General features: G+C 31.9%; 1 protein-coding gene across 1 annotated transcript; it reads left to right on the forward strand.

Moving 5' to 3' along the window:
• Window positions 1-10,766: 10,766 nt before the first annotated feature.
• On the forward strand, window positions 10,767-21,781 carry Zwilch (zwilch kinetochore protein). The gene is made up of 14 exons (XM_068768574.1): window positions 10,767-10,898; window positions 11,058-11,109; window positions 11,581-11,722; window positions 13,226-13,466; window positions 14,230-14,394; window positions 15,609-15,754; window positions 16,383-16,597; window positions 17,162-17,241; window positions 17,318-17,541; window positions 18,346-18,565; window positions 19,497-19,620; window positions 20,198-20,342; window positions 21,165-21,301; window positions 21,628-21,781. The coding sequence occupies exons 1-14, from the start codon at window positions 10,767-10,769 to the stop codon at window positions 21,738-21,740; spliced, it is 2,136 nt and encodes a 711-aa protein (XP_068624675.1). The 3' UTR covers window positions 21,741-21,781.
• The last annotated feature ends 473 nt before the right edge of the window (window positions 21,782-22,254 follow it).

Below are 22,254 nucleotides of genomic sequence, written 5' to 3' on the forward strand. Positions count from 1 at the left end.
GCTAAAGGATTTCATCGATTGTTTTAAATAAAATCCATAAAAGGATCAGGGATGAAGGTATGTAAATCAGAGAACCCGGGACGCAGCACAAGCAAATTCTGAAAAATCTCATAAAGCGGCAACCGTCAAACCAAAAAAATCTAACTCTCTGAAATCCTGAACCCGTAACAATATTGCCAAAATTGTAGTGGATTCGGAATAAAGAGTTTTATAATTACAACCTATATATGTAATCAATATCAAATAACATTGTTAATCTATTGCTTATGGGATTTAGTTGTGTAGCGATACTAATTGCGTTTGACACGTAATTAGGCTTCAGCATGACGCTGACAGCACATACTAATTTGTATTTAGATATTTATGACACAGTTTCTATTTGACATTAGAGAAATATCATTGTTTTACATCTCGTCGTAGTTGCAAAGATATTGTGAATTATATAATATCGGATCCCGATAATTGAAGCCGTGACCTACGATCCCAAGTCAACAGCTGGGTTACCACTGCTGTGCATTTAAAGTAAATTTATTATAATCAAATATCAATGAACATCACTTATCTTTAAACCTGTCAATCTACATAAGAAACGTTAACTTCGACATGCCACCTCTCCTTTCTCCAAAGCGTAACGAAGTTTGTATTATTTTTTGGAAGTAGAAAAATTTTAGCTTACTTCCAGAAAAACTATTCAAATATAAAAGTTATTACAAAAAACTAATGTATGTGCGTCCCTTGGGCCAGTAAAGAATGAAGATAAATATGTTTCTCAGTACAAAGTTTAATGAATAAGGCACGAATGCTTAAAATGAATTAGATCCAGTGGGACCAACAAGAGATAAGACTTTTAAATGACCTTAATTTTCTGATTAAAGCAACGTCATATTTAGAAAAGCGTATAAAGGAGCTTAAACATAAAAATGAATGTCTATGTGTATGTCCTTTATACAATCGTATACATTTGATGTTGTGTTCGTATTCATGTGATGATCTTTTGGAAAGCAGTTTTGCATATGCCCACGGTTTCCAGGTTAGTATGTCCAATTTTCGACAGATGGCACCACTATCATTCCAACCAATATCATAAAAAACCGTGTCAGTTCATGTTGATTTGAATTCAATAAAAAACAGCTAAAGAATGCAAACTTTTCTAGCTGTGGATGACGTAATAATTTGTGCAATTTATGTAATTCATGTGCGGTTCGCATAATTAAAATAAAAACGAAAAAAAATTATGTGTTTTCAAGGAGAAGTCGCAGAACAAGGCCAGTATGACATTATTAATTAGTTCTTCTCTAGCATGTTATTTTAAGAAACCAGAGGTTTGCTAAATGATCGTCAAACAGTTGTTCTAATGGCTTGATATTACCACAGATAAAAAATTATAAGTCCAATTTTGCCCGCGAACCACTAACGTCACGTTTTTAAACTGCTACAATAATAATCGTTAATTATAAGGCACAAAGTATGAATTATATAAGATCATATTCAGAGAATCGAGCCCGCGAATTACGATCGCAAGTCCTAGACTTCTACCGCTAGGTTACCACTGATCATTGATTAATTTGAATTTAATATAAAGAAATAATTAAGTTTACAATGTTATGTTCTAAAACGCATATGTATTTAACTAAATATAATGAACTCATTATTCGACATTTGTAATTAGCAATATGACCTTTGTATCAAATTTCGTTTGACAGCTAGTCATTTGTGATCATAATCAATTTATGTAATTACAGGTTAAGACGTGGCATCGAATGCTTGTATTCACTCTATAATTAACTTCTAGTGTTTTTAACTCGTTATAACATAATACGAACATTCGGCAATAAACTTAAACTACTTTAAAATTAAATTTACTTCTAACTACATTCCATAAATAATGTTACAAAAAACTACTTTTTTTAATTTGTGTAAATTACAACAAGTAAATATATATAAAGCTTATTTCAAGTGGTTTCCTCTAGCTTAAATGAAGTCTTTTATTCGTCGAGGCCACATAGCAGCAAAAGTCACAAGGAAAAAATCATCACTGCCAATCATAATAATTTTTTCGAAGCCTCTAAATTATTGTAATCCAGTGGATTAAGAACAGGACTAGATAACGGCCAGTTTTATGCTCTGATGAAACCCGGAACATAGTACGTTTCTTACCAAGATTGGGTGGATTAAGCTTTTATGACCTGGCCACAAGTCTTTCAAGGGACCTTGTTGGTTATTGAACAAGAAGTTGTTAAAGAGTTTCACTACGTTCTCAAGAACGGTTTCTTGATACGCTTGTGTCGATATTGTGATGCCTTTTTCAGAAAAATATGGAACAGTCACTCCATCATAGCTAACACTCCACCATCACTAAAGTCGGATATAGCCAATGTTGTTAGGCACGAAACCTAGTTGTAAAACTTATTTACAGATTTCGTCATAAATGCCGTCATTTTGTTTGTTCATCATAAATACCGTCACTTTGTTTGTTAGAATTTTGCTTATTTGCATGAATTTTCTCATTCGTTAACAAAATTTTCTGTTACGTCCCTTTGCGTACCGCGTAAGTAGTTGTTTTGATATACCACCCTATTATTTTTTTTTAAATTATCAATCAAGTAACGACCAGTGCGTCTCTTATAGGCTGCAAGTCCTGAGTCATCTTTTAAAACATGCGTCATGGTTTCAGACTATCTTAATCTTCCGAGATAAAATATTTTGCTTTCGGATAGGGTTTCTTCAAATTCTTTCTTTTTCTGCTTTGATCGCCTTTTTCGTACGAATACTATACTTTAAAAATAGTATTAGGAACCATATTACTTTATGTAATGCAATCACAGCGATTCGGTTCTCTTTTTCTCCCCACTCCACTTTAACATCACAAAATATTTAACAATATGTTGGTGGGAAAATTAGAAAACGCAATGAACAATCATATAAAAATGGCAGATTCCAAATTCAAAAATAATATTTTTAATTATAAAAGTATTTATGACCAGACTACGTTTATATATTACTATTAAGTCGGCAGTGTTCAATTCATCATCATTATAAAATTATTCAGGCCGAGAGACTAATTAATGCTGAACAGCTAAATCCGGTTGAGTTATATTTAGGATTGTTTCATTTCAACTCAAAATAGGTTCTTTTTATCTGGGTCATAAATGTCAATATCACATTTAATGCTAGCACTTTCATATTTATAGTTTAAAATGCATTAACGCTAAAAAGAAAAACTCTTTTTAAATGCTCATTACCACTTATTCCATTCGACAAACGTTAGTAATCACTTACCATGTTACTTACATTTTACTTTTTACTTTACTAGATATTTTTGTCCCCGTAAATAGACAATATGTTGTAACAATAAAACTTCATTGCTTTTAAGAAAATCGATCTGTCTTTGTGTGACAATTTCTTGCATAGATCAAAACGCAAAAACGAAACTGTTACATTGTTACATTCATTTCAAATTACATTACAAAAACATAAATATAGTCTTCAAATAGTTCCATGAGAGCAATTATAACACACACTAATTATAATTTTTTTATAATTAGTGTGTGTCTTAATTAAAAATTAATCATTATAATAGATCATTAGAGATTTAGGCTTTTTGAATTCAAATTATTAATAAGTATACTTCTGTTTAGGTTTTAATTTGCCCCATATGATTTAGGATCTCCGTCTGTAGAATTCGAATTTCAAATTCAAATTATCCGTAACTGTTAAATACGTGAAAAATAAAGGGCAGCACTAGCTTTATTATAGTTTATTAATCTATATTTTAATTTACAAAATTCGCAAAATTTTTCTTTTAATTTTTATTAAAATAAACGTCTAATTGGTTTTTTTAAATTTGTAAACGGACTGGACACTCTGTAGTAAACTTTGGTACACAAAATAAAAAATCGAATTTAAATTGTTTATTTTCGCTATGAGTGTAAGTCTAAAAATAGTTCTTTGCGAAAAACGTCATATTTTTAGAACCTTCTCTTAATATATATGCAATGGTGGGACCATCGGTGTATTAAATTCATCTGGTATATTAAATTGCACTTTTTCTTGGTGTTTCAATTTTTTAAATTAATTCAGGCGATGATTATTTATATCTTGAAAATTCTCTTTCTTCTAAAGTCATCTAACGTCCATAACGGCAAAACACCTTACAATATTTTTCTTGAAGTCTGTGAAATGTGAATCACCGCTTGCGATAATCGTACGTTTATATATCTTTGCCTATTTATTTGATTTGTTTTATGCATCCTGTCTAACACAATATTTCGCTTTTAGACCCAATACATAAGACGGTACATCAAATGAACCCAGAGATGTTTATTCCACTGTGTCTCCTAACCAATTTTTTCTTTTCTTGTAAAATTGTTCATTGTATGAAGTATTTTCAAATAAACTTTTTTTTAGTGACAGCCCTAGGTCAACTCTCGTGGTCCCTTGTTTCTAGTCACACCATAGAGCGCCTAAACAATTTAAGAGCTCGGCAATGCTCAATCTGATAATGCACAGAATATAGCGGTACGAACTAAGGCTCCAGAATGAGCTTTCAAGATTTTTGCTATCTATAAAAGAAGTTTAGGCCACGTGCCACCTGTGTCCTACTATCTCTAACCAACAACATCACCACTACAGCCAAAACATTTTTTTTAATAATTCTTGTGCGTAATAATTTAAATTCGAACATGAACTCAAATTCGGACGCCGCCAGTAAAGTATTACTAAGTATACTAGGAAATATTTGTATTAGTAATGTGTAATTGTGTTTGTGTGTAATTTGTATTAGTATGTTATTAGTAAGTATACTAGCAAAAATTTGTACGGGTGGTTTACAACTATCCGCTAAACGCGTTTATCGGATGCTGACCTTATGTTCAGTCCCAAAAACACCTTTTAAAGACGGCCAGCAGACTTTCTCCCATATTTCAAGTGTAACAGTAAAGGAAAATAAATAGTGATTTGAATTTGAATTGGCAGATACTTGTCCGACATAAAGTAGTACGACACACACAAGACAAAAGTGATATTTGGCCGACAAACAAAAGACAAAACAGGTGTCTAAAGCATTCAATGAATACTAATTTACTTAAATATCAATATTTAATTAAATAATTGTGAAATATTATTTTAAAAGTAAACCTAACTTAACTGTGTTAATATTTAAGTAAAATTAGCAATTCAAGTAATTGATCGTCCAAAAACATGTCACTGAGGTGAATGATTCACTGGATAAAATTAGCTTTTTCTTAATGTTTTCAGTGTTACGTCTATAAAGTGAGTTAATACTTTGAGAGTGTAACAAAAATGTTTTTAAAAGGTCATATGGATTCCAGAATGACCAATACGTATAATAAAATTAATGCGGAAATATCCGAGTTGGACATTTTTATTTGAGACTGATGATCTTTTCAGTGCTACAATGCTTTACTTTTAGTAAACTTTTTATTCTCTAGTTATAATGTAATGAAAGTATGAAATATTTTTTTTTTCGTTTATATATAAGGCAGCATAATTATGGCCAGAGCTGTGTACGCCTATAATAGACAAAAATGTTTAATTTTATACTATGTTAAACAAAAGTAATGTAAAAATATATATTGTTTTGCTGTTGGCGTGTGTATTTAAAATAAATATAAAAAAAACAACTTTTTATAACAAGAATACAAAACTTTTGCAAGTATATTTTTTATAATTTACAAATAAATACATAAAAAATAACAAGTGTCAAATTAAAATAACGTATTTTTTTGTATAGTCGCTAACATCTAATCAATTATGGCATCGTTATCATACGCTCGCAGTGGAAGCTGTCTATAAACCCATCCGCGTTTGCTAATTACAACAGATTCACTTAAAATTAACGCTAACACCGTTCCGATATAATAAGCAAACGCGAGTTCCACTCTAGGGAACGATAGTTACGCACCGATACTTACTGTATTTCGCCCACTTGAAACATACTAGGGTGTCCATGTTTTAAAATAAAAATACACCTTTCCCCCGATTTACACGGTATTTGTTTTACACGTTTTCGCTTGTACACGGTTTTCTAAAAATTTTTTTTTTTTGTTTTAATAACCGATTTTATTAACATCTCTCATAATGTAAATATTTCTGCTTCAAACATCGAATCGGCACAAATAACTTCGAGTGATGAAAGCGAATTCGCATGAGAGTAATTTCTGACAGTGATAAAGGATAATAAAACACCTTTCGTTTTATTTTTTGTTCTTCTGTTTAATGTATTGTAATTAAATAAAACAAAAAACAGTGTTTCCGTAATATATTAAATATTTTAACTTGTCAATGCATTTTATTTTTATTTCTGTGTACACTAAAAAATATTGAAAAAAATCACAACTGTTAAATAGCAAAATTACGTATTTTCTGCAAGTTTTTCGATTTACACGGTTTTGACTTGAAAATTTAAAATTTTCGATTTACACGTTTTTCTCAGGAACGTATCTACCATGTAAATCGGGGGAAAGGTGTATTGTACATGTATTTTGAACAGGGCTATATACGGAACTCCGCTGTGGGATCGAATCGGAAATGAGTATATACGCAAGAAAAACCCTGTTCACCAATATAATACAAAAAATTTCACGTCTGAAGAGGCAGCGAGGTACATCCGTCAAGCAACCAACAGCTGCTGGATGGTTGGGTAGAAGGTTCTGGAAAGGCGCCCACAAGTCAGTAGACTTAGTGTGGGTGGAGCCAGTTTTTTTTTGGCCCGCGCTATTTATCACAGTTAAACAATTTTGGCTTATTTACATAACTTTCTGTTTTATTTATTTTCTCTTTATTAATGCAGTGGGAGTCTATCAGCTAATATGATGATGAAACAATATATGTCATTGGAACTATGTAAATTAACAATGTATGACAATACAAAAGCAAAAATTTTGATTTTTTTTATTCATTCTTTAGTCTTTTTATCAAAAAGCATACATTTTCATTTTAGTTTACCATGATAACCGACTAAGTTACGATTTTATTCTCAGGTGATGATATTCATAGCAAACTATGGAAATATTCTCTGTTGAAGCTACCAAAACTTAAATTATTATTTATTATTTTTAGGTATTGCATCTAAAATAATAATGTCCCTTCTTCGAACACCAAGTAGATTATATTAGAAGTTTATCGTGTCTAAACATTTACCCACACATTAACAGGTACTCTACGCTCTTTCAGTGAATCCACTTATCTTCAGTCACTGGCTATGTACGATCTGGCTGGTTCTGCAAGTCCAATTCCGGCGAAACTACGAGAGTCATAAAGCTCGAAGCATGAATGTCAACCGAAACTATCATCATCATTTCAACCGTAGGATATTCACAGCTGGACATTGGCCTCTACCGTCTTTATAAATATCTATACATCCAAAAGAACCATATAAAACATAGTATACTCCAAGAATGTTTAACGCTTTTATATGGGAAGAAAAGGACCAATATTTAGCCACTTCCGCACATGCAGTAGTATGCGGCAAACAATGCGAATCACACAACTGCCACCGTTAAACCACTTAACACGTGTTTCACCCCTCCACGGGACATCTTCAGGAATTATGTTATACTGATTAGTGCCAAACACAGAGTGCACTTTTCTTACTCAGGATGGACTTCCGCAAGGTAACGCCTGATTCCATTAAAAGCTTTTATATGGAATAAAGTAAATAACAACGCGTGCGTTGTTTACTGCCGCTGCTCGCATTAGATATCGTATTAAGAAATATTCATATAATTTTAATTAAAAAAAAAATCCTTTATACCTAAGTTCGCTAAACTGTTTAAAATATTAAATTCATGGTAACCCTATTCGTGCCTTTTAATTAATCAGCAAGCGGTATCAGGCGCGCTATTGCGCTGTTGTGGTGAAAAGCTAAAGATTCGCTTCAATGTAATGCCAATAAAGTTTATGCTTGATGGATAATTTATTATTGGAACATCTACAAATAGAAATATTTATAGCGTTGTTTCTATTTTTACATGCAATAACAGTTCATATTCACGACAAGTAAATGTAAATCTTGCGAAATTCCGTTCGGAAAGACTGAATTTTCTAGATGAAGCCTCAGGGATATACTGAAGCGTAAAATAGCCTTAAGAGTGTTTGATCATAGTAGTAAAAGCTTTAAAAGCGTAAATCTATAACAAATTAGCTATCAATAAATGTATCGAACACCATATCCAAAAATAAGTAGCTTTAGAATAAAATATTAAGAAAAATCATTATCAAAATTAGGAGATCAACACGATGGCTTCCTCGACTTTGACTATGTTATCGATCTACCTACCCACGCTGCTCACTGGTCGGCACTCCAGAACCATAAATTCCGACTGCTGCGCATTAATATTAATAATTGTTTACTATCTGGCCCTGCAGAACTGTACTGACAGAAGTTATTGGCTTGTCGCATTTCAATACGAAATTAAATTTAGTAACATATTTCAGACAGAGTAATTAGATATATGTACGAAAGCTTCAAAGCTTTTTGCTTACATCATCCTGTATAAAAAGTATAAAAGCACACGGAATAATCTGATTATAGTGTAACACAGAGATGAGCAACATGCGGGCAGTTAAAAATATTGCTACAGTGCTCCAAAAACTTCTAAAATTCACTTTATCGACTTTTTCCCATTAAAATATTATTATAGTATTAATTATATTAAAATACTGATCACTGATCAAAAATGAATGATACACGATTAAAAGACTTTTTGCTTTTTACCATCAATTCCGGCTAATGCTGATCCACAAGTATCAAAAAGACAGCGCCATTTTGTATTAAAAACTGTATACGAACCCTCGTCAATATTTAGTTTTTTTATTATTCTAATGTTTGTTATAAATAAAGTTTTAAGTACAACTTGCTCAATTTTTTAACAAAATTAAAATTGACTCGTTCATTAAAAAGGCTGATGAACCCTGGTGTAATCAATAAACCAGCGATTTGGACCTCTCAGGCACCGTCGAATCGAAATGCCGTAAGCGTTTCGATTGACAATCCAAGTCGAGATCCTCTCGCGGGCAATATTTAGGCGGTGATGTAAAATATATTTCAATTTGCAACCGTATAACAGTCTAAAGATTTTGATAATTATTTTGATTCATCAGAATACATATTTTGCGATAACTATAATCATTACATGTTATCTTAGCTGTAACAGACAATACAAACAAATTTCGACCGCTGTTGAAATTTCTCGCTTCGTGTCGCTTCCTGTACATAACTAGTTTCATTAGAAAAAATCTATACACAAATAAATTTTTGCCTATGATTTCAGTGTTTGATTATAATATCACAGACGATAAATAGTGTTTTAATTTTTAATAATTTTTCAAAGTTTCAGAACACAGAATTAATAGATATTGTTTAGATATAAAGAGTTTTAGGAGTAAAAAGAGGTTATTTTTATTAAATAAAATATTTGATATGGATTTCAAAATTATATAGCTATTTCTAAACCAGCAGGAATAATTTCATGTAGTCAGTCTCTCAGTCGCGCTACACATGAGTTGTAATTCTGTTGCATATAGCCCTTACTCGAAGTCTGACGTCTGTCAATAAAATATTTATTCTGTGTGTATTATATATGTGTCGTCGTTAAATAACATATGTAGGCCAGTGTAGCTGCTAGATTAAGTAAAACGCTCTATTCATTTGAATCTAGTGCTTAGTTTTTTTTTTTAGAAAGTTTTGCATAATATATATTTTGCGTTTATCACTTTAAAATATAGTGATTTTACATAAGCATATTAATTTCATATATCCTCTAAAGAAATATATGTAATCCCTTTTTTTTCTCTAACATATAAGTAACATATAATTGGAAAGGCTGGTTTCTGTAATAGTATGAATAACAGTTCAGAAGCCAGAATGTAACAAATGTTTGTACTGATATTGTTACGGACTTATTATTAACTGGATTATACTTAACATTTGAATTAAGACAAAACATGTTAGAGCCATCTGTATATTGCATTATGATACTTGTAAAACTTAATGTTAAAATTTTGTAAGAGATGGCTCTTTGTACTAATTATAAATAGCTTTTGTAATAATTATTCGTTGTTCTTTCTGTAAAATCTTAATAAAATTTTTACTTTATGTTTCAAGTTAATATATAAAAAATACAAAATACTATTTTTTCAATTTATAAAAAAAATCATAACAGTAATTCATAGAGAAAAAACGAGCATAGCTTTTAGCTGATAGCAAAGATTTTGTAGCACAAAACAAAGCGTGATTTAATAATTATCTTATGTTACTGGCTATAAAACTCTCCTAGGCGTAATAGCCAACAATGTAAATGTAATGTTAATACTTGTGTTTATATTAACGCACTAACATAATTTTAATGTCAAAATTGACCATTGATGTTTTAATACAATACTAAGTTGTCTTAAATATTTATAATTGAACACAATAAACGAATTAGTGGAATAAATAAATGAATATTAGAAATAGTGAACCGATCGTAGTCTTTATTTTGTATATCTCGATGAATTAAAGATTTTTTAATTTTGAAGTTTTTTAATATTTAAGTAACATTTAATTATGCATGACGCTTGTTTCAAGATTTGAATTTTTTTTAAGAAATTATGAATAATATTGCATTAATAACAAAAATTTTGAATTATGGCAATTAAATACATCGAATTGCAGTTGTCAAAATTATTAAACGTCATTTAGTTATTCAACGGTTAAAAATTTAAAAACTTTATTAGACAGTATAGTATATTTTTAATAATTTACAATGGTATCAAATAGTTTATTGCAGCAAGTTGCAGAAAATTACCCTAAGTATGTTATTGAGAAGCGATCAATCCCTAGTTATGTTGGAATGTATACAGGCGATAATGAAGACGCAATATTTGTTTACGCCAAAGTAAGTTTTTTTTTATTTAATTAAAGTTTAAATTAAAAAAAGATATACTTTAAAAAACTTAGGGTTTACTGTTTCATTCTTGACAACGTAAAACAAATTTATAAAAGCTGATTTATGAATAACTATTATAAATAATTATTTGTTTTGTAACATTATTAGGGGAAGCAGTCGAATGACAACGATTTTGATAGGAAAAATAACAGCAAATCAGGTATGTTTCAAAATAAAATATTAATATTATTATGTCCATCCACTTGTACTTAGGAATACTGGTAATCTGCTGATAAATTTAAAAATATTATCTAGCTCTTAATGTATAATATACCCAGTGTAATTTACAAAAAAAAAAAAAATTACACTGGGCTGTCGGATTAACAAAAGTATACTTCTCTATACATTCTATCATATTTCAAAATAAACAAACTTGTGATCTAATACAATAATTGATGACATTGATACATACATGTTCACAACTTTAGATCAGATAGTCTAAATAAAATAAATGAATTTTATTGGGACCTGTTACCAGTATACATTAATAAATGTTTTACTATTAAAAAAATTAAATTGTAGTCCACAGTAGCATGATAATTATGCAGTTAAATGCAAATTGAAATTTAACAAAATCATTGTGAAAGATAAAAATGACAAAATATTTCATGTAGTTATCTTCTCTTTTCAGATGACTTTGAGCTAACTGGCTCCCCTCTAAAGCTTGATCTTAGTTTGCACACAATCCTAGATGAGACATTGCTTCCTGATGAACCACAATTGTGGAGAAAGGAGGAGTCTGGTCATATTCCTATGGACATAGAGCAAGCAAGGTGCAGATTTTTTTTATATTACTGACTTATAGATAGGTTGTAAACTAAATTAGATGTGATTGACCAAAATATTTGTGAATTAGGATTTTCAATTTACTTCTCAATGAAAAGTTTTAACTTAGATCCACCTGTAGAAATTATACATTTAATTATATTCATGCATACCCATTTTATGAATAACTTTTGACACTATTAGTGACATGATGGCATAACATTTATTTTGTGGAGTTTTCTTTGGGTTGATTTATGAGTGAAAAATTTGCTGTAGACTTTTAAATATGCAGTTTTTATTCTGCTTCAATTGTACAGTTTATTATTTAAAAAATCATAAAAATAGGTTGCCATTTTGTCACTGTTGGAATAAGGTCTTGAGGGAATTAAATTTGAGCATAGTTGTAGCAAATTCTTCCTTACTTCTTTGATTAATTATACATATAAGCAACATAATTAAGTGACTGGTAAGCAAGCATCTGGGAAAGGTATAATCAAAAATAATGACAATGATGTACTAGTGATAATTAAAAATATGATGATAATATGAGAACAATAACAGCGTGAAAAAATTATATTTGTTTATCATAAATAGCTTTAGTAGTGTTATTTTAAACAAGTAACATTAGCCCTGATCACATCACTAATAATAATGAATATGGTGATTATAAAAATCTTCGATTATAAAAAAGTTTCTTAAATCAAAAAGAATTATCTTATATTGAAATAACTAAAACATTATTACCCATAATGTCACGACACAAAATGAGAGCAGTGCTGCATTATTATGGAATTTAGCCCACTGAGCCAAGTGGAGATGCATATTGTCCTAAAAGGTCCAAATGCTCCAAAGAATTTCTATTTTTTTATTCAAATTATTTTTATTTTTACACATATTTGTACCCACCAATAAGACTTAAAATGTTTGTCTACCCTTAACTATTTCTTTCAATAGTGTGTGTTTTTTAATAAAATGTAAATTCTTTATTTATTATCTTTCAAATTAATTTATCTCTTCAAAGTAATCCTCTTCTGATAAAACTCACTTTTGCCAATGGTTTTCCCAGTCGTGTAAGCAGGTGGAATAGTCTATTTCCAGTATAGCCTTCAAGACCTTTGACTCAGTTTTCGGTTCCTTAATCATGTCACGGCATTCCCATATTGACTTTTAATTTTGCTGAAGCCAGAAGTCACACAGAAGCAAATCAGGAAAATGATGGTTGTGGAACAATATGAGTTGTGGTTTTGATGCCTTTTTTCCAAAATATTGTGCTGGCACCAATTGAGGCATACATGCATCTGACAAAATTGAAAAATTTGTCTAAAAGATGTGTAACTTGAAGATTCTTAAAGAACTTGAAGAAAATTTTGGTAAACAGATGCTTGGTAAATGTTTTAAAGTTCTAACAACCTAGAAAAAATTAATTACCTGCTTACCTAATGGCCGGGAGCTATAAATTAAAATTTCACCTTTTTGATCACTATAGTACATAATAATTAATTTATTTTCAGAGATATCGCAAATTTCTACAACAAAAGTTTAGCTCAGATGACAAAAGAAGATGCAATACCTATGTGGATATTATGCAATCCATCATCTGTTAATAAACCCTTGCTGCTAACTATACAGTCTGATGAAAAAACTTTCTCAAGAGGCATTGTAAGCTATGAAGGTGCTATGACATTGGAAGAAGTGGATGTAGAAAAAATAGTTGAAGATTTTGCTGCTCAAGAGGGTTTAAGGAATAACTCGGTAATATATAACACACAAAGTTAAAGTAAATAATTTAATGCTTATGCTATACATTATTTATAGCATTTCAAAAAATTATGTATTGGTTCTAATCCTCTGAAATTGTAGTATGTAGTGAAACCCAGGAGGCCTTCTAGTTTTGTTATTTATAAATTTAACGCCATCTTTATCAGATTTGCGGAATCTGTACATTGGGAAGGGCCAAAAATAACAAAGTTATTTGTAATTATATAACTAAAAGTTGAATATGAATACAGTATTTATAGAAGAAAAGACTCTTTCTTCTATTTCGATTTAGTTTAAAATCATGTTTGTTCTCTCTAAAACTGCTACATTACTTATTCCGATACAACATATGCCAGGTAACAAATATAACTAATGACTGCCACTAGGGCCAATAATCTAGTTAACAAAATAGTTGGGAAAATTTAAGTTGGACTTCAATGTCGAGGAAGCATTGCAAATGTGACTAACACACTTTAGTCGCAAAAGCAAGAAGTCCCTTGGGCGAAGGGCTTTAGCACCAGTCTTCCTCCTACAATGTGATGAACCTATCTCTCTTCACTTCTTAATTTAAGATTTAAAACCCTATTCACCACTATTCAACTCATGATATCATTATATGATTGCTTAGTTAAATCAATTTATCTTCATAAATTTACAATTTTTAACAAAAGTCAGTAAAATTATGGAACTATGTATTCACTGTTTGATAGTGAGTTAACATATTTTACTTTACTATTCAAATTTGTACTTTTTTCAGGTAAATGTTTCAGTTAATTGCAAATATGTCCTTTCTGGTGTTACATATGGATGTTTAAACACAGACGAGCTGTTGAATGCACCTCATGGTGGAGTAACAGAGTTATTGTGCTCATGGTCTACTAAGACATTGCTCACTCCTTATATCAGCTGCAAAGTTAATTATGTAAGTATATTGTCTTAACACTGTTTTACTCATATGATTTATTTCATAAGAAATGGTGGGGATGTGTAGATTATACTAACTGGGTTATATCTGTGACTCCATGTTGTAAGAGTTTACATATTAAATCTATTATAATAACATACTCAGTCACTTGATTGCTGCAATGGGATCCACCCATGAAAGCATCTGAACTGGCAGTGATGGCTATAGACAATCACTGTATGTATCGCCCCACGCTCGCATTTCTCGTAATGATTTTTAGTCAATCTATTCACATAAATATAGGCAACTTTTGAGATAAACAATCAGTATCAATTTAGACTGACATACACATATTTATAATTTACTAGACTTACTAAATTAAAGTTCACACTATCTAGACCTGAATACACATATACTCTCAGTCACACACATACTCTTGTGCTTCATGAATGTGGGAAACCTTAATGACTTTAATCCCACAGTTGTGTAAGTAGTCATGTAACTTTAGCATTACAAGCATTTTGTATGGGACAGCCATTCATTTAACAAATGTTTTAGTTAGGATAGAGAAGTTCTTTTTAATTTCCTCTAAACAGAAAAAGGAATAGTTGTTTTAGCATCGTGTCTATGGCAACCATTGTAGATCTCATCAACGCTTAACCTCAGGCCAGACAAAAGACACATGCTTGACCCATAAAGGATAAAAAAATGTTAAATGCTTTCATGAAAATCACAATTTTTGACAGCATATACCAATGCTGCTGCCTGAGTAGCATTTGTAGATTCCACAGTATTTTGAGTCACTCCAGAAATCATTTATCAAAGTAGCTACCTGTTTTGATATGGATCTTGTTTGTACATCAGTAGAATCTGATCTATATATGACTGGCTGTAGGCTGAAGGCGTGTATTCAAAATTAGGGAGGCCATTTTAAATAAGCTTGATTATCAGAAGTACATAATGTAAAAACACTACATACTATCGATTATTTTACAGTGAATCCACAAGGTAGATCAACAACCTTGTCAAGGTAGACGAAAGACGCTGGTCCCAAACAGTCTTTTTGGAAATCTCCTTCATGGTTGGCTTATGTTCGGCAGTAGACGTTTTAGTGATGAAATGATGATGATGAAACATTTGACTGAACTTATGACCCATCTAGGTATTGTCTAATTTTTTTAATACAACTTATAAAATGTGGTGTAATTTATACAGTATGTTTTCGTTTACAGGCTCAAGAAGTGACAGTGGGCCACCTGGCAAGTCCGTGTAACACTATATGGCAATCTGTTACTGCCTTGCACAATATCAATCAACTCTTGGTAGAGATTACTGCGGCTGGTGTCGGTTCAATTAACTTAGAATCGGCTACAATAAGGTATATATTAAAACTTTGTGACACATACTTTTGAACAGGCCATTTCGAAAGTATTTTCTCGTCGACACGAATAAAATAATCAAAATTAAAAACTTTATTTATCTATATAATGTTAAGGGAAAGCTTAAAGGCTAATAATAATTTGACAATTTTGAAAAAGCCAAAATGTAAAATGAAATTAATGTGGAAATATAAACTAAGATTAGAAATATCATCATCGCTTCTGTTATAAGATGTCCACAGCTGGACATAGGCCTCCCCCATAGATTTTCAATAGGAATGATGAGAGTGTTCGACATTCAGCGACTTTTGATCACCTTAACAAGGCCGGCTGTTCACCTTAAATATCCTTCTATTTAAATATGTTTAAAAGTAACTATTTATGTAATTATAACAAATATAGTATTTACGTAAACACCATATGTTTGTATATCCAATTAATCAATTTGGTCACCTGCTAGAGAATGCTTGGAGGCATTAAGTCTGCCTTTAAAAAGTTGTAAAAAAGGCAAATAAATAAATAATTCACTTCAAGAGACTGGCTGTGTTTAGTACAGTGTTTTTTAGGCTGTGGATTCTGATGTAATTTCGAAAGTAAGGGAATAAAAATTATAATTTTATTTTACAGAAACAAGGTACAGGGCATGAAACAGTCAAATGTAAAAAAGCGTCTCAATGAATTGCTAAACTTGACTGAAATATATACTTATACTGCAGAATGCCCTGCTGGTGGATGTATATGTATCACTGAAGACACTAATAGCTTGAAACAGTGCCTTTCTGCCATGCGCGCTAAAGGTTCCAGCAATGATTTCACATATAAGCTCTGGGATATATTACGAGGTAAAAAATACTATCACCATATAGTTGGTCTCTTTAATTGTCTCAAACTGTTGAACAATTTAGGCAATATCATAAGAAGAATGAGATGTGAAAATGAAGTCTTCTCCTTTTTATTTTTAGGCTATATTCAGGCCTATAAGGCCTCCATTGAAGATAGCCATGATGACCAGACTTGTGCTTCCTGCATTTAACGACTTCCTGCGACCTTAACTATGTCGTCGGTCTACCTAGTAGGAGCCAGCCCAAGTTGCATCTACCGGGTCTTGGTCGCGAGAACCTTTCGAACCCAAGGGCCATCAGTTGCACGAGGCTGGTTACAACGGTTTCGGTAGCACATTATTTTCGACCAGACCCTTGCTGCTGCCTAAATGGCATTTGCAGATTCCGCGATTTTGAATGTGCAGTAGGCGCCTAATCTAAGACATCTAGACACCGCATTTGCGCATTGGTTTAACAACTACAATAATTATAACTGTTAAAAGCTAAAACAGAAAAATTTGTGGCAAAAAAAAAAATGTCAATTGTTATTTTCTATTAAAACGAACAATATTTCTTACATTACAGATTGTGAAACTGCAGAAGAATTAATCACATTATTGTTACACACTCTCAAATTTGTGTCATCTGGAAAGATAAGACCTTTTGTAAGTGAATATCATTCCCTGGAGTACTAATATAATCAAAGCTTCAACAAAATCATTACTTGTGTTTTTTTTTTAGATTGATGTAAATAATAAATCGTATTTATCAAAGCTGGTGCTAAAATTATCCAGGGGTCACTCTCAGGCATCAAAAGTGTTGAAAAATCTACAGTCAAGCCCACCGCAAGCTTTATCTCTTGTTGCACAAGTGGGCATGGAAAAGACCATGTGGGAATACACTCGAGTTATGACGCTCCTTGAACATTCCTTTTATATAAATGGCATATGGAATACAGACGCTAGGTACGTAATTTTAGAAATAGCTTGCTGCCTCCATCGGTATCTCCAACTTAAAGAACGGCCCTCTCGACCTCCCATAAGGATGGTCTAAACTAACCTCTAGGTGAAAGAAATATTCCTACCAAATTTAAAGTCTCTAAGCCTTATCATTCCAGAGATATGTTGAGTAAGAGTAATGTACCAATGAATCTTATCTATTGAAAGTAGAAGTAAAACATCACGTGAACGATTACCTACCCGCTAGTCTAATCAAGTCTCCTCAATGACTATACTTACAATTAATTTACCCCAAGGAAAACAAGGATCCTATAGCATGGAAATATCTCGTCATGGATCCGATTCCGTTAAGATGTTCAAGAAGGATATGATTTTAGTGTTAGCTTAGAAAATCACTTTTGAAAAGTGTTTTGCGTAAGTGCGAGTCAACATCAGCTTGCACGTTAGAGACTCCGAAAATAGATTTCTTTTGATAAATATTTCTTAAATAATTCTTTGATTAGAATTTGTTATCTTTAAATTTATTCACTAAATGTTTTTTTGAAATTTTCATCATTATTTTAGCTGAAGACATTCCTTTGCTTGGACATAGGCATGCCCCAGAGATCTACAATAGCACTGAAAGCTACTACCTAGAATTATTATTCTTAAATCGACTTATAGTCTGCATATTGGGAAAGGAAAACTGTACATATGTAGTGTTCACACAATAAACATATATCAATATTTTTCCTTAAATGGGAAAAATTGTGTCTGAGCATAGGATTTCTGGAAATTTCTCTTTCTTTATTAGATTTCTTATCTCAACAGAACGCACGAGTCAATAGAACAAATAAATCAAACTATTCAAGACATGACCATGGGTGGTGACTTCACACTTAATCCATTCGAGAGTCTAGGAACTAGTGACCAGTCTATAAGGCTGGACTCTGAATCATTCTATGGTGATGATCCGAATGAACTAACTGTTGATGATTTTGTTTCGCTTAAGAAACATGGGCTTGTCAGCGAAAAGAAAGATGTCAATGAGGTAACTACATTTTGGTAGTATTTAGTATATTTTGGTAGTATTTAGTAACTGTATTTTGGTGGTATTTGGTTAGTAACTTTGCTTTAATAAGTTATAGAGGGGTCGAAAGGTTCTCGAATGGTGACCACGAGTCAGTAGTCGCGGCTGGAGTAGGCCCCCTACTAGGTGAAACGACGATTTAGCCAAGGTCACGGGAATTCTCGGATTTTGCGAATAGTTCAAGACCTGTCATTATGGCAATCTTTGGCAGAGACCGAAGCCTTGAAAAGGGCGTCCAAGGTCTGAAAAGAAGAAGAAACTATTTTTTTAAATCTGATTCTTCTAACATTGATTAAAATAAAACATAAAAATAAAGATACCAGTTTGGGAAAGCGAAATAAGCATTCTGCAAAAAAAATGTACCAAAAAATCTGAGAAAGGTAAGGAAACGGTATCAGAGTGAAAAAAAGAAAGAAAGTAAAACTGTAAATAAAACTTTATAATATATAAAATCAAATGTGATACCCACTGCGGTTTACAAATTTATTTAGTAAAAATAGTTTATTCACTAAATAATTGTGATAAAAAAGAAGCTCAGTACCTGAGTTATTTGAGAAGTGAGGTGAAGAATAAAGGTGATGAAAAGGAGGAAACAAAACATGAGTATGTAAGTTTATATGAAGTATGTTACAATACCGAATGAATGATCTTGGGAAGACTAAAAGACAAGTAAATAAATAAAAAAGAACCTGAAGTTATTAATTAAAAATTGTAAGTTCCCTGTCTCTCAACGAGATAATGGAGAACAAGAGGCCTCCTATGATGGGAACCATAAAAAAACAGCGGGACACATTAGTCTGTTTTAGAGGATGCTTCTTTCTCTTTCCCTCTGACTTCTAGCTACTAGCATTGATTAGTTCTAAATAAACAAGTTTAATATATGTCTTCTCAGGTACCATTAATTGCAGATGAAATAGACATAAGCCCATGGAAGAACCTACTGATGAAGTTTGCTCAAGTACATGTCTGTTTGGAGCATTTATATCATGCGGAAACGTGCTTGAGAACAGATTTTGGTATGCTCTGTTTTACAATGTTATAGCTATGTTTTACGATATTGTGTTATATATACTTTAGTTTATTTTCACATTCTCATACATTTTATAAATATATGGAAAGATTAACATAGGTCAGTTTAAGAAATGTATTAGTCATATTGTGTCCATCATGTCTGTTAATGTAATAAGAATGTGATCTTTATGTACCTTTGTCTACTACTCTCTCATCTCCATCCAAAGGTTGTGTGGTAGAGATCGCCTCGAGCGACAAGACCGCCTCTTGTATCATATGAATAGTTTCTTTTTTTCCACTATTTATTCTCTATGGTGTCCAAGAAAGTGTTAATAAATAAAATTTAAAATACCACATAACAGTAATTATATTAGTAATAATTGTATTCTTAATAAATTATAATATGGAGGCACACACTGAACAATAATTAAAGTATTTAATTCTCTATGATTTTTTATATTTATGGGAACATGAACCGATTATCTTAAATATTTATATACATCATCCATTTTATGTATACATAATTCCTTTAAGTGTTTCAAGTGCTTGTGTAATAATAAAAATATTTTTTTTTAATTCCAGCGCAACTAAAACCAGTAGCATCAAAGCTTCTAGAAATATATGTGTCAGATAAGTCACCGGTCAAGACTGTGGGTCAGCTCATGTGTGACCCAGTACAGAAGATTTGTATTCCAATCACTAATAATATTGTACAGGATCATTTGAAGTGAGTGATAATATTTATTGAACCAAAATAATAAAATATTTTTACTATTAGATACATAAAAAATGGCTTCAAGTATCGATGCATTTAATGTTCAGAAAGTATAAAAATATTTTATGAAATAAATTGTCTTTATGTATATTTGATGTTCGTCTCCATATGTGTGACCTATGGACGGTGGTTTCGCTGCAAGATTGAATCACATATGAGAATTGTTCTTATGAAGTGGCGGTGAGCATCCAGCTCAGAAGGTATACCTTTGAAAAAAAGTCCACTCGTCGAATCCAACTCGGATAGGCTGTGCTCGGGAAGTTCCGAAACATCTCGTTCAAAATACATGCATAAAATGCTAATGACTTACGGAATCAAGTCGTGTTCGCCCACGGTGGGCCATATAAGAAGGCACATGATCATCCAAAGAGCAATGGAGAGAGATATGCTTGCAGTTCGCTGCGAAATAGAATCAAATATGGCGAGATCTGTAGAACAAAGGTTACCGACGTAGCTCGAAGAATTCCTACCTGAAATTAGTACCTGAAACTGATGGCCTGAGGGGCCAAATGGTTTTTGAGTGGCAACCAAGTGCAGGTAGACGCGGCAAGTTTTGGTTCTATTAGGTATACAGACAGCATAGTTAAGATCACGGAAAGTCACTGGATGCGAGCTGTGCATGACCGGTCATAGAGGCGGTCTTTGGGGGAGGTTTAAGTCTTACAGTGAGCGTCTAACAGCTGAAAAGAAACAAAAGAAACGTTAAAAACTGAAAAATTTTAGACAAATTAAATTTTAGTGAAAAATAATTACCAAATATATACTATCTTTCAGAAAGGCGGCGTTTTGGTACCGTATGGAAGTTAATAAAAAAGATGATACGAAAGAGTCTAGTTCAAAAAGGGATGCGAAATTAGTATATGTATTCTCACAGACACCAGTTTTTCCGCCTTCTGTTTGGCAATACATAGGTGAGTTCTTAAAACATAGAGAGGGATCTCCCCTTAGAGTTCACAAAAAAACTCAGACGGGTTTTTTGTCACTTTTAAAGTCTTCCATACAATTAGTAGAGCAATTTATTCTCATTCTGGTGATACAAAGTCTACAGAGACATGTAGTAAACAATTAATTTAATTTTAACATAAAATCCGAATGTGAATACGATTCTTCTTACAAGTGTGTAAATTCAGTTTCTGTTATTTCTCCAACTTTTATATAGAGTGTGTAATAATTGATCTCCAATGAGTCAGGCATTCACCATTTTAATGCTATTAATCACCTGTATAACTTATTTCAGAACCTCCGTCTGATGACGTCGCAGAAGTGACTACGGTCGGTGAAGAGTTGAAATTTCACTTTACAAAATATATTTATATTAGCAATAATCTGGTTAGAAAGTTAGGTAGATAGGATTTTGAGTTTATTTATTAAGAATATAAAGGCTGGTTTCAAAAACTGAAAGAAATTTTTATTTTTTACTTGCGGTTTATTATCTATATAATACTTCATATCTATTTTAACAACCAATGATATTTTTGATTTAAAATTGAGTAATTTTTAGAGAAATTAATTATTTTGGAATTTGTAATACTCTCGCCGTTAACCAAGTGATAGGTATATACAGTAAGGCCTAATTGTTAAAAGAAACATATTTTTGTGATATTTACATTAGAAGATAAGTGTAATAAAACAAACGTTTTTTTATTTTTAATCCGTATACACATTTATATATGTGTGTGTGTGTACGTGCGTGCGTGTGTGCGTGCGTGCATGCGTGCGTTCGTTTGTGCGTGTGCGCGTGTGTGTGTGTGTGTTTGTTTCTAAAATGACCGGTGATATCTCTACTTAAAGACTTTATATTGAAAAAGAGGAGTCATGGAATGTTTTACTTCGTAGCATTGGATTCCCTGATTACAGTGATTCG

The sequence above is a fragment of the Battus philenor genome, unplaced genomic scaffold (genome assembly GCF_028537555.1).
Source record: "Battus philenor isolate CCGP_79_NKW_IND1 unplaced genomic scaffold, ilBatPhil1.0.hap1 SCAF_10, whole genome shotgun sequence".
NCBI classification, from domain to species: Eukaryota; Metazoa; Arthropoda; class Insecta; order Lepidoptera; family Papilionidae; genus Battus; species Battus philenor.